Here is a 13,579-nt window from a genome sequence, read left to right as displayed (position 1 = left end):
CACGCCCAGCTAATTTTTGTATTTTTATTAGTAGAGACGGGGTTTCACCATGTTGACCAGGATGGTCTCGATCTCTTGACCTCGTGATCCACCCGCCTCGGCCTCCCAAACTGCTGGGATTACAGGCTTGAGCCACCGCGCCCGGCTAAACATACAATTTTTATCTACAATTACTGATTCTTGTTTGTAAAATTTGTCTGGTTTCATTATATTTCGTTGAGTTATTTACATTAGTGCGGCAAGAATGATTATTAACTACATAGGCCTTTTAAAGTTTGCTTTGCTAGAATGTTTCATAAAGAATCTCAGATTAGAAAGTGTGGGATGTCCGACTTCTGAGCGGTAACCCTTGTTGCCCTAACGACAAAAAAGAATTAAATATGGGTGATGTTGAGAAAGGCAAGAGGATTTTTATTCAGAAGTGTTCCCAATGTCACACCGTGGAAAAGGGAGACAAGCACAAGACTGGACCTAATCTCCATGGTATCTTTGGGCGGATGACAGGTCAGGCCTCTGGATTCGCTTACACTGAAGCCAGTAAGAACAAAGGCTTTATCTGGGGAGAGGATACACTGATGGAATATTTGGAGAATCCCAAGAAGTATATCCCTGGAACAAAAATGATCTTTGTCGGCATTAAGAAGAAGGGAGAAAGGGAAGAGTTAATAGCTTATCTCAAAAAAGCTACTAATGAGTAATAATTGGCCACTGCCTTATTTATTTATTTATTTATTTATTTATTTATTTATTTATTTATTTTTTGAGACGGAGTTTCGCTCTTGTTACCCAGGCTGGAGTGCAATGGCACGATCTCGGCTCACCGCAACCTCCGCCTCCTGGGTTCAGGCAATTCTCCTGCCTCAGCCTCCTGAGTAGCTGGGATTACAGGCACGCGCCACCATGCCCAGCTAATTTTTTGTATTTTTAGTAGAGACGGGGTTTCACCATGTTGACCAGGATGGTCTCGATCTCTTGACCTTGTGATCCACCCGCCTCGGCCTCCCAAAGTGCCGGGATTACAAGCTTGAGCCACCGCGCCCGGCCTAGGAGTGTATATTTTGTATATTTAAAGTGGAGAGTTCTATAAATGTTAATTATGTTTACTTGTTCCACATCTGAGTTCAAGTCCTGGATATCGTTGTTAATTTTCTGTCTCATTGATCTGTCTAATATTAGTGTTGAAGTCTCCCACTATTATTGTGTGGGAGTCTAAGTCTCTTTATAAGTCTTGTATGTCTGCGTATTCCTGTATTGGGTGCGTATATATTTAGGATCTTTAGCTCTTGTTGTTGCATTGATCCTTTCATCATTATATAATGTGTTTCTTAGCTTCTTTTGATCTTTGTTGCTTAATTGTAACTTCTGCTTTTTGTTTATTTGTTTTAGCTCTCTGTTTGGTTGGTAAATCCTTCTCCATCCCTTGTTTTGAGTCTTTGTGTATCCTTGAATGTGAGATGGGTCTGGATGCAGCATACTGATGGGTTTTAGTTTTTTATTCAAATTGCCTGTATGTCTTTGGATTGGGGGATTTAGTCAATTTAAATTTAGAATTAATAATAATATATGTGAGTTTAATACTGCCATTTAGTATTAGCTGGCTATTTTGCCCATTAGTTGATGTAAATTCTTCATTATATTGATGCTCTTTTTGGTATTTTTTTAGAAAGGCTGATACTGTTTGTTCCTTTCTATATGTAGTGGTTTTTTCAGAAGCTCTTGTAAAGCAGACCTGGCGGTGATGAAATCTCTGAGTGCTTGCTTATTCACAAAAAACTTTATTTTTCCTTCACTTGTGAAGCTTTGTTTGGCTGGATGTGAAATTCTGGGTTGAAAGTTCTTTCTTTGAGGATGTTGAATATTGGTCCCCACTCTCTTCTGGCTTGTAAGGTTTCTGCTGAGAGATCTGCTGTGAGTCTGATAGGCTTCCCTTTCTGGGTAACCTGACCTTTCTCTCTGGCTGCCCTTAGTATTTTCTCCTTCATTTCAACCCTGGTGAATCTGATGATTATGTGCTTTGGAGTTGCTCTTCTTGAGGAATATCTCTGAGGTGTTCTCTGTATTACCTGGAGTTGAATATTATCCTACCTTACTAGGTTGGGAAAATTTTCCTGAATAATGTCCTGAAGCGTATTTTCCAGCTTGGATTCATTCTCTTCGTCACATTCAGGTACACCTATCAAGTGTAGATTAGGTCTTTTCACATAGTCCCATATTTCTTGGAGACTTTGCTCGTTCCTTTTTATCCTTTTTTCTCTAATCTTGTCTTCTAGTTTTATTTCATTGAGTTGGTCTTCGACTTCTGATATCCTTTCTTCTGCTTGATCAATTCGGCTGTTAAAACTTGTGCATACTTCACGAAGTTCTCGTATTGTGTTTTTCAGCTCCATCAATTCACTTATATTCCCAGGTGTGGGTTTTGAATGAGTTAAATGTTGAGCAGAAGCCGGAGACTGACCTCAGTAGTACAGCAGCAAAACAGAAAAGTGCTGAGTTCAACTGAGCTCTACCCATGTGTCTGGATTGCTGAACTGACCCATGAAATAGAGGCAGGAGAGTAGGATTTAATAGCCGGATTCAGGATACCACGGCAGTGGGGCCATTGACCAAGACCAGATATAATCCTGAATACATTATCCAAGCATTCTCTGGATGCCGTGTGATGTGCATTTGGGGAAGCCAGGGAGGTAACTATGTAGTAGGTGTCCATAGATGTGAAGTAGGTATGGCCAAAAGGGTGATGTGCACATGTAGATGGAGTGTGAATTCATGGGCCCAGAGCTTTGCTACTGAGGGTTTCTGAGAGAATGCTGAGCTCAGGTTTGTATATGAGGCATAATCAGTTGTTTCCAGGGGAGCAGGGTGTTAGGAGAAGCCAGTCCATGGTGTTTTGCCTGTCCACTTGCCTGTTCTAGGCTGGACAAAAGGATTAATGGATTATGAGGGGAAAACGGACACCAATCACATCAGGGCCTGTTGTCTCGTTTGAGTTAGATGTGACAAGGAGTTCCTAGAGAGAGAGACTGCCCTTAAGCTCAGTTGTCCACCACCTCACACAGGACTATGTGATCTCTGAGGACTTATTTGCGTGCTTCTCTTAGGAGGAATGGGAGCTGATTGATGAGGCTCAGAAACCTTTCTATGATGAAATAATGATTTCTGTGCTTTGCATTTATAGCCTCCCTAGGTAAGGCCCCAGTATCCCATTTTTGTGGGCTGGGCTCTGCTCTGCTCTGCTCTTTTTGCCCTAGAGATTGCTCTTGCATGTACTATGGAAAGGCAAGAGCAATAGGGCAGAAAGGAAGAGCATAGGCACTGCTGTCTTTCCTGATTCCCTCACATAGGTCCCCTGGTGTGAAGGCTCAGCTAGATGCATTGCCTCCTCTGTTCCCTGTGTTCCTCAACTCCTGCTTCCTTGAAGCCTTGCCAGGAATGGTTTAGGGGTCAGGAGTCCTAAGGTAAACCACTGAATCCTGCTTGGCCTCTCCCTGGCCAGGTGACTGTCCATATTCATGAAACCTCTGTACTCCACACTTCACCCCCTTCCTCTAATTGCAGTTTCTTTGAGTCTGCTCGTGTGTCATCAATTTCAGTCATCATGGTCACTACTTGTGGGCCCACTGGACTGTTACTGTAGGACAGTTTTCTGAGGTTCATTTTGTAGTATTTGTTTTCTTGTGATTTTGCATGGGTTTCATCTTTCCCCTATGCTTTGTATCTTCCAGGTCCTCTGTCATTGCTGAATTGTAACAAGAGAGAGAACTCCGGGTACCTAACTGAAGAGGACATGACCCTAGTCACAGCAGGAGGGGCTTGGGCAGGCCCTGGTGAGTAGGAGCTGAAGCTGAGGGAGGGCATAACCTCAGAGCTGGGTTCTTATAGTTCCAGAAATCTATGTTGTGCCCATCACTGGTGCCAAGGCCAGAGGCCCTTACTTATTTCTACCTTTTTTTCCCTGTTCTATACACTCTTGTCCAGGCATCTCCAAACTGCGGCCCCCTGAGGCCATTTATCCGGCCCCCCACCGCACTTCAAGAAGGGGCACCTCTTTCACTGGTGGTCAGTGAGAGGAGCACAGTATGTGGCGGCCCTCCAACCGTCTGAGGGACAGTAAACTGGCCCCCTCTGTAAAAAGTTTGGGGACACCTGCTCTTGTCATTTCTACTCTGACTTCTCACCCAGGGCTGTTCTCTCCCACTCTGTACCAGAGGGGCTCTAGTAGAGCAACAGGACTCTCTTCAGTGCTGTCCAGTATTGGACTACACTTAAACACTAATGTGTCGTAAGATGCGTACATATCCTGAAATAGCCCCTGAACACATCACTCACTTGTAGTCACATTTTCATGGGCCTGGACACACATTTCTGCATAGCAGTCTCCTGTCACCCACAGTCAGCCAAGGTCCAGCTAAAAGTCATTGCAGAGGATTAAGTTGGAGACCTTGCACTTCTCCCTGCACTACACCCCATCCTTGTGTCTTTGTTTCTTGGGAGGCCATCTCCATTCTGTGACTCATAGATTCCAATACTGTACATCAGCCCTGTACTTCAGTACTGTACTTCAACCTGATCCTAACTGTGTTCCACCAGGAAGCTTAGGTATGTACTCAGTCCTGGGTACACCAGACAGACTTTTGTGATGGAGTTACCCCACTCATCAAAGTCACCATGTAGATCAGTGGTATTTTTCTGCCTTCAGGTTGTTGGCATGGAGTGAAGGATGAAGAGGCGTCTTCTGAACGGAGCGTTTCTATAGCAGTGTCACATGTTAATACTTCCAAGGCAGGTTTGCCCACACAGACAGCTCACCACTGTGATATATGTGGTCCCATCTTTAAAGATATTTTGCACCTGGATGAACACCAGGGTACACACCATGGACTGAAACTTCACACATGTGAGGCTTGTGAGAGACAATTCTGGGTCAGTTCAAACCTTCACCAGCACCCAAAGTGTTACAGTATAGAGAAACCCTTAAGAAGGGATGAAGGTGAGGCCTCGTTTGTGAAGAACTGCACAGTTAGCAAAGAACCTCACCCATCAGAAAAGCCCTTTGCCTGTAAGGAGGAGCAGAAAAACTTCCAGGCTACTTTGGGTGCTTGCCAACAAAAAGCCACCCGAAGCAAGAGGAAGACACATAGGAGCACAGAGAGTGGGGATGCATTTCATGGTGAACAAATGCATTACAAGTGCAGTGAATGTGGAAAAGCTTTCAGCCACAAAGACACACTTGTCCAGCACCAGAGAATCCATAGTGGCGAGAAGCCTTATGAGTGCAGCGAATCGGAAAAGCCTTCAGCCGCAAAGCTACACTTGTCCAGCACCAGAGAATCCATACTGGAGAAAGACCTTATGAGTGCAGTGAATGTGGAAAACCTTCAGTCAAAAAGACAACCTTACTCAGCACAAGAGAATCCACACTGGAGAAATGCCTTATAAGTGCAACGAATGTGGGAAATATTTTAGCCATCACTCCAATCTAATTGTACACCAGAGAGTTCACAATGGAGCAAGGCCTTATAAGTGTAGTGATTGTGGGAAAGTCTTTAGACACAAATCTACTCTTGTTCAGCATGAGAGTATTCACACTGGAGAAAATCCTTATGATTGCAGCGATTGTGGGAAATCCTTTGGCCACAAATACACCCTCATTAAACATCAGCGAATTCACACTGAGTCAAAGCCTTTTGAGTGCATTGAATGCGGGAAATTCTTTAGTCGAAGTTCTGACTTTATTGCACACCAGAGGGTTCACACTGGTGAAGGGCCTTTTGTATGCAGTAAATGTGGGAAAGATTTTATCAGAACCTCCCACCTTGTTCGGCACCAAAGAGTTCACACTGGAGAAAGGCCATATGAGTGCAGTGAATGTGGGAAGGCTACAGCTTAAGCTCCCATCTTAATCGGCACCAGAAAGTTCACACTGCAGGCAGGCTCTAGGACTGCTTTGAATACAACTCAGATGTTGAACTTCATATATCTGAACATTAACACAAGGGAGATACCTTATGTTGTCAGGAATGTAGGAAGCATCTAGAGATATGTTGCACTTTCTGACCTGGTCAGGTTTTTTGCCGGAGTTACATCACTGTCAATGCCTGTGGCCAAAACCGTCTTTATCAGCTTAGATACCCCAGCATTCGGGAAGGCAGGGTTTTATATTCTCTGGTCCCTGGAGAAAATCATGAAATGCCTGAGTTCATTGGGGGTCCTCATTCCCTTCTGTGTGACAGGTATAGATATGGACATGACCCATCTTTAGCCAAGAAGGTCTGAGCTGTATCTGCTGGTGGCTTATACAAAAGGTTTACTTTCTTCATGGATAGTCTTGGTCTCACATACTTGTAATGAATATTTCCAACCTCCAAGTCACCTGGCCTGGGAAAGTACTTGCCTCATGTTGCTCTGGTTTGTGATAATAAAGGCCTTACAGTTTAAGCCACCTTTAATCTTGGGGGCTCTTTTCACTGGAGTGGACTGAAAACAGGCTCTGCCGAACTGAAGACCGCCTTTGTGGGGGCCTCCAACTTTGTGCCTCAAATGGGACAGTGGGTTGAGGGAGAACAGTTCTTAGTCCAGTTTTCGAGTGGACTAAGTTACCTTCCATAGCTGACTAAGCTTGTTACGTAAGGATTCAGATCTTGGTAGGCCCAATTTGTCCGGATTTTAGAGTTATTTGAGAGCCCATATGTCACGTTGAGGAGGGTGCTGCTGCTGACAGCCTTCAGTGTTTTGAAACAGCATGGATCAGGTGTCTTGTTTCTAGCATAGGTCCCATGTTCCCCAACACTGTTGAGGGAAAGCTGTTCCTCAGCCCCTGCTGAGTGGTCATATTCCCTGAAGGCCAGAATCTGGTACACAGGTCACTCTTAGTAAGAACTAAAGCATCCAGTATGGAAATAAAACTGATAAATATTTGGCGTGAATAATTGCAATTGCGTGATTTGTGGCAAACTAGAGGAGAAGTGCCCATTATAAAAACATCTGGCTGGGCACAGTGGCTCATGCCTGTAATCCCAGTACTTTGGGAGGCCAAGGCAGGTGGATCATGAGGTCAGGAGTTTGAGAACAGCCTGGTGAACGTGGTGAAACCCCATCTCTACTAAAAAATACAAAAATTAGCTGGGCGTGGTGGTGCACACCTGTAGTCCCAGCTACATGAGAGACTGAGGCAGGAGAATCGCTGGAACCCAGGAGGTGGAGATTGCAGTGAGCCGAGATCAGCCACTGCACTCCAGCCTGGTGGACAGGAGAGACTCCATCTCCCCCCCCACCCCCCCCAAAAAATCCAGACAGTCCAGGTACTATGGCTGAATGGGATCAGGATATCTAAAAATCTCAGGATCTGCAGGGCCGTGTTATGGCCAGGGTCACTGGTGCAGCAACAAATGTAGTTTTCCTAGATCCTGTACTTCCCCGGGCTCTTTACCTAATGTCTTTGCTGCACATTCAGTAATCCTGGGAGTAAAGAAGTGTAGGAGTCCAAGCTGGTAGCTTTTGTGACCAACTAGAGATTCTGGTGACTCTGTTGGCAGTGGTCCTCATTGTTGGCCAATTTTTCTTATTACTGAGGAAGAAATAAATTGTCTTCCCAAGGCATTTGAGTGATAAGAGTCACCGTAGTGAGGTAGAGTCACTCAGTGATGTCCAGTTGTCCAGTTTTCAATAGAAGTAGGAGAGCCAGATTTGTTTTTGTTTTTGTTTTTGTTTTTGTTTTTTTTGAGACAGAGTCTTGCTCTGTCTCCAGGCTGGAGTGCAGTGGCACCACCTCGGCTCACTGCAACCTCCGCCTCCCAGGTTCAAGTGATTCTACTGCCTCTGCCTCCCGAGTAACTGGGACTACAGGTACACACCACCATGCCCAGCTAATTTTTGTATTTTTTAGTAGAGATGGGATTTCACCATGTTGGCCAGGATGGTCTCCATCTCTTGATCTCGTCATCCGCCTACCTCAGTCTCCCAAAGTGGTGGGATTACAGGCGTGAGCCACCGTGTCCGTCTGGGAGACCCAGATTTTTAAATGGAATAACTTTGTATAGGTTCATTCAGGTGTAATCAACATGCAATATACTGCACATATTTAAGGTGTATCAGTAAGTTGTAATACATACACACACACTTTTGGAACTATCACCCTATCAATGGTATTGGACATACCTGTTACCCCTGAAGTTAGCCTCAAGCCCTTACTTAACCTTTCTCTCAGTGCTCTCCTTCCCCCCCAAATCCCTAGGCAACCACTGAGTAGTTTTCACTATAGGTAAATTTGTCTTTCCTAGAATTTTATGTAAGTCTATAAAGTTAATTTTGTCTCCTGTCTTTGATGCAACATAATTTGAAATTTGTCCATGGTATGAAAACCTATTTTAAAATTAGTGTTATTCACTATGTATGTAACACAGTTTATCCATTTATCTTAATTGCTGTCTGCACTACAACCTCCGTTTTTTTCTTTTTTTTTTCTACAGCCTGTTAGACTGAGCAACCTCCATTTTTAATATTAAAATACTAAGCTGCTACAAATATTGATGCATGAGTATATGAACATTTAGCTGAGAACATTTTTAAGCAGAAGTTTTCAAAGTGTGGCCATGTTTTTTACTGATTATAGGGAAGAACTGCAAAAGAAAAGACTTGAGATTTGATGCTTTGGGAAATGCTCAGCACATCTTAATTGACAAAAAAAAATTGAAATTAAGAGATTCGTTGTCAGGAAAGAATGTTTTAGAGAGATAGCCAGGAGTGTTTGCTATTATCAAGATCAAAACATACGTAAGAACATTGTCACACAAAAAGATATTTGAAAAGATTAAATGCGGCTTGCAGGTCTCAGTATGAGCGGAGAGCTTTAAATTATACCAGGAGAAGTTTAAACTATCAGTCATATCAGCAAAAGCCTAAAATAGATAGGAGATTCCCTAGGGAAAATAATCTGCGTAAACCTCTTTTCTAATGGTGTGAATTTCAGTGACATACAGGAGACTCACAAAGTTCTTGAAAATTTTATACCAGTGAGAATGCTCACCTTGGGTCTAAAGGAACCTTGTCAATATGAAGTTAACGGGTGTAATATTCTATACATGGGACTGGCTGAGGAAACAGGTGCAAGTCCTTGCTGTCTTTTATGAGAAAGGAAGGATGACTCAGAGCAGAGGAGAATCCAGTGGGCAGATCCCTGAACCACCTGATAGCCCATGTCTTGACTCCCAGTGGCATTTCCCAAACTAGATTTCAAAATTTCTTGGGACTGGCGATCCCGTTGTTTTGTCTTCCCACTTCCATTTCCTCCTGCTTTGAAGCAATGCATATGTATATATAACTATTATCCTGGGTCTTTCCTACCCTTTTGTTTGGGGTCAGAAAACTAGCTTTCTAGTGTTATGGATCTAAATGAGACAAGAATAGCACTGGGTGGTCACAGGATTGAAAATCTCAAACACAAAAGCCGGGTGTGGTGGCTCATGCCTGTAATCCAAGCAGTTTGGAGGCCAAGGCGGGCAGATCACCTGAGGTCCGGAGTTCAAGACCAACCTGACCCGAACATGGTGCAACCCTGTCTTTAAAAATTAAAAAAAAAAAAAAAAAAAAAAAAAAAAAAGGAAAGAAAAAAATCTCAAACAGTACCCTGGTTTTGGTGCAGGTGGAAAAAAGTGAAAAAAAGAAAAACCCAAACAGCTGAAACGGAAACTAGGTGAAGAAAACGGAATAACAGAAAACCAAAAATAAAAGGGAAAACAGCCAGAACCCCAGTCAGCGTGATGTGTCCATGACTCCTCAAGGTAAACCCAAATAAGGGAAGAGGGTGGTATTGGGGGTCCTTGAAATCCCCTCCCTTTTCAGAATACTGAATGATTATCCCTTGCTTAAAGGAACACCCATACAATTAGAAACCCAAACTCTGTTGTGCATGACTCGCTCTCAGGGGCCTGCCCTCATTTCTGTGTGTACTTCTGCTTTGCAATAAAAGCTGCTTGCCTTTGCTTCATTCTGACTCATCACTGAGTTCTTTCAATGTTGTTAAAAACCTGGATCTCACTGACAATGTCCAGAGACCCTCCTGAATCCCCCGGCAACACAGAGAGGAATTGTGCCCCAAGATGGATTATACCCAGGGCCTCTTCAATATTGGACTTAGACAATTTAGATGAGAATGGGGACTTATGAGCTAATTAGGTTTTGATATTTGGATTTTGAGCTGATAGTATAATGGGATGAGACCTTTTGGGAACCTGAAGTGGGATCAATATATTTTGCATTCAGAACGGATGTGAATCTTGAGGGTCCAGAGGGAAAACTTGTAGGAAGAATAATGCTTCTGAAAGATGTCTATGCCCTAATCCCTACCTGTAGATACGTTACTTTACACAGCCAATGGGACTTTGCAGATGCGATTAGTGTTTCAAGACACTTCAGATGGGCATAATCTAATCACAGGGTCCAACCTTTCCCAGCTACAAGGAGAAAGATGCAAGGACAAAGGAGTCAGAGAGATGGAAGGGGGAAATACGGGCTATCCAGTACTGGAGAGGGGCCCCTAGGAGCTAAGGGAAGCACACATCTCACAGCAAGGAAACACACCTCAGGCCTGCAACCACGTGGAACTTAGTTCTGTCAACAAGCCAAATGAGAGGAATCTGATGCCATAGAGCCCCCTGAAAGTAGCAGCTTGCCAGCATTGGGAATAGCTGGGGCCACGGGGACTTTGTAGGTATAAAGGTGCTGGGGCTGGCCAGGCCTGGCTGCCTCTGCGGGGCTTGGGTTCCAAGGAGGTGGGCACCTAGTTGGTGAGTCTGAAGAGAGCTCTGGAGCCATCGGCCCGCCTCTATGGGCTTTCTGGCCTCCAGGCACCAGGTCCTGTTGCCCTGACCCCTGTGGCCCCAAGCAGCCCAGCTTCTGGGATATCCATGGGTGTAGCTGGAGTCTGCTGAGCGTTTCTTCTGCACCTGGTGGGTTTTCAGGAGCTTCATCCAATTCCTGGGCTGCCACTGTGCCTCGCCCAGCCTCCAGCCCCAAACTATGCATTTGTAGGCATAGCTGCCACAGCAGAGTCCCAGGGCTCCTCCACCCTGCATGCCTCCGCGCACTCCAGCCTGCACCACACCTTGGGCTGAATGTGGTTTTGATTTGCGTTTTTCTAATGACCAGTGATGATGAGCATTTTTTCATATGTTTGTTGGCTGCATAAATGTCTTCTTTTGAGAAGCGTCTGTTCATATACTTTGCCCACTTTTTGATGAAGTTGTTTTTTTCTTGTAAATTTGTTTAAGTTCTTTGTAGATTCTGGATATTAGACCTTTGTCAGATGTGTAGATTGCAAAAATTTTTCCCCATTCTGTTGGTTGCTGATTGACTGTAATGATTGTGTCTTTTGCTGTGCAAAAGCTCTTAAGTTGCATTAGATCCCATTTACCTATTTTGGCTTTTGTTGTCATTGCTTTTAGTGTTTTGTTTTTGTTTTTGTTTTTTGTTTTCCAGGAGCACGTGCGCTTTATTGAATGCCACTGCAGAAAAGTGTGTGAGGGTAAAGGGTTGACACAGGGTGGGCTGGGGGCAGGGCGAGGGATGGAAGCTGGAGTACCAGGGAGACAGACAGGTCACGGGCAGAGCCCCTGGCCCGGGTGATTCCTCTGGATCTACTGATAGGCTTGCAGAATCAGGATTGGGATGATGATCATCAGAATGATCATGATGATGCCCAGAATCCGGGCCCAGATGTTCAGGCACTTGGCAGTGGAGGCGTAGGCCTGGGCCCCGGTCAGGTCGCCAACCATCTTCCTGTCCCTAGACTTCACGGAGTAGGCGTAGGCTATGAAGCCCAGGCAGCAGGAGTTCATGAAGATGGTGTTGAACAGGGACCAGACGACGTGGTCAGGCACGGAAGTCTTGCTTCGGATGTGGATCACGGTGGATGTTGGGGGTGCAGGGTTGTGGGGCACCCCCAGCGCAGCCACCTCATGCTCCTCCTTCAATATCTCATAGTTCGGGGGATAGTGGGTGTTGGCGGGAGTGAAGAAGGTTTGGACAGTGTGGTTCATAGTGTCCAGGGAAGACCGGCCGTGGTGGGGTTGCTGGGATGCTTCTTAGTGGCGCTTCTAGTGTTTTAGTCATGAAGTCCTTGCCTATGCCTATGTCCTGAATGGTATTGCTTAGGTTTTCTTCTAGAGGTTGTTTTTTTTTTTTTGAGATGGAGTTTCGCTCTTGTTACCCATGCTGGAGTGCAATGGCGCATCTCGGCTCACCGCAACCTCCACCTCCTGGGTTCAGGCAATTCTCCTGCCTCAGCCTCCTGAGTAGCTGGGATTACAGGTGCGTGCCACCATGCCCAGCTAATTTTTTTTTGTCTTTTTAGTAGAGACAGGGTTTCACCATGTTGACCAGGATGGTCTCGATCTGTTGACCTTGTGATCCACCCGCCTCGGCCTCCCAAAGTGCTGGGATTACAGGCATGAGCCACTGCACCCGGCCTTTTCTTCTAGAGTTTTTATGGTGTTAGGTCTTAAATCTTTAATCCATCTGGAGTTATTTTTATTTTATTATTATTTTTTAATTCATCGACACAGCCAGAGAAGTAAGGAGTTAATTTTTGTAAAAGGCATAAGGAAGGGGTCCAGTTTCAGCTTTCTACACATGGGTAGCCAGTCTTTCCAACACCGTTTATTAAACAGGAAATCCTTTTCCCATTGCTTCTTTTTGTCAGGTTTGTCAAAAACCAGAAGGTTGTAGATGTGTGGCATTACTTCCGAGGCCTCTGTTCTGTTCCATTGGTCTATATCTCTGTTTCGGGTACCAGTACCATGCTGTTTTAATTACTGTAGCCCTGTAGTATAGTTTGAAGTCAAGTATTGTAATGCCTCCAGCTTTGTTTTTTTGGTTTGTTTTTTTTTTGGTTTGTTTTTTTTGCTTAGGATTGTGTTGGCTATGTGGGCTTTTTTTTTATTCCATTTGAAGTTTAAGATGGTTTTTTCCAGTTCTGTGAAGAAGGTCAATGGTAGCTTAATGGGGATAGCATTGAATCTATAAATTATTTTGGGCAGTACGGCCATTTTCACGATACTGATTCTTCCTAACCATGAGCATGGAATATTTTTCCATCTCTTTGTGTCCTCTCTCATTTCCTTGAGCAATGGTTTGTCGTTCTCCTGAAGAGGCCCTTCACATCCCTTGTTAATTGTATTCCTAGGTATTTTATTCTCTTTGTAGCAGTTGTGAATGGGAGTTCGCTCATAATTTGGCTCTCTGTTCGTCTGTTATTGGTACATAGGAATGCTTGTGATGTTTGCACATTGATTTTGCATCCTGACACTTTGCTGAATTTGCTTATCATCTTAAGCAGATTTGGGGCTGAGACAGTGTGGTCTTCTAAATATACAATCATGTCATCTGCAAACAGAGATAATTTGTCTTCTTCTTCTTTTTTTTTTTTTTTTTTTTTTTTTGAGACGGAGGTTCGCTCTTGTTACCCAGGCTGGAGTGCAATGGCACGATCTCGGCTCACCGCAACCTCCGCCTGCTGGGTTCAGGCAATTCTCCTGCCTCAGCCTCCTCAGTAGCTGGGATTCTGGGCACGCGCCACCATGCCCAG

The 13,579-nt window shown here is 44.4% G+C and overlaps 2 protein-coding genes and 2 pseudogenes across 2 annotated transcripts in view; 3 read left to right on the top strand and 1 right to left on the bottom strand.

Moving 5' to 3' along the window:
• Nucleotides 1-13,579, top strand: part of LOC101048742 (uncharacterized) — a 264,023-nt gene that overhangs the window by 214,294 nt on the left and 36,150 nt on the right. Inside the window, 1 exon segment of the mRNA XM_074385820.1 lies at nt 3,723-3,824. Within this exon segment, the coding sequence (XP_074241921.1) occupies nt 3,723-3,824 (102 nt within the window).
• LOC120362745 (cytochrome c-like) lies at nt 222-713 on the top strand. The gene has a single exon (XM_039466278.2). The coding sequence runs from the start codon at nt 381-383 to the stop codon at nt 696-698; it is 318 nt and encodes a 105-aa protein (XP_039322212.1). The 5' UTR covers nt 222-380; the 3' UTR covers nt 699-713.
• LOC141581217 (uncharacterized) lies at nt 4,666-6,156 on the top strand (annotated as a pseudogene).
• Nucleotides 11,599-12,032, bottom strand: LOC120362742 (interferon-induced transmembrane protein 3 pseudogene; annotated as a pseudogene).

The sequence above is a fragment of the Saimiri boliviensis genome, chromosome 14, assembly GCF_048565385.1.
Source record: "Saimiri boliviensis isolate mSaiBol1 chromosome 14, mSaiBol1.pri, whole genome shotgun sequence".
NCBI lineage: Eukaryota > Metazoa > Chordata > Mammalia > Primates > Cebidae > Saimiri > Saimiri boliviensis.
This window is presented reverse-complemented; position numbering and strand designations above follow the sequence as displayed.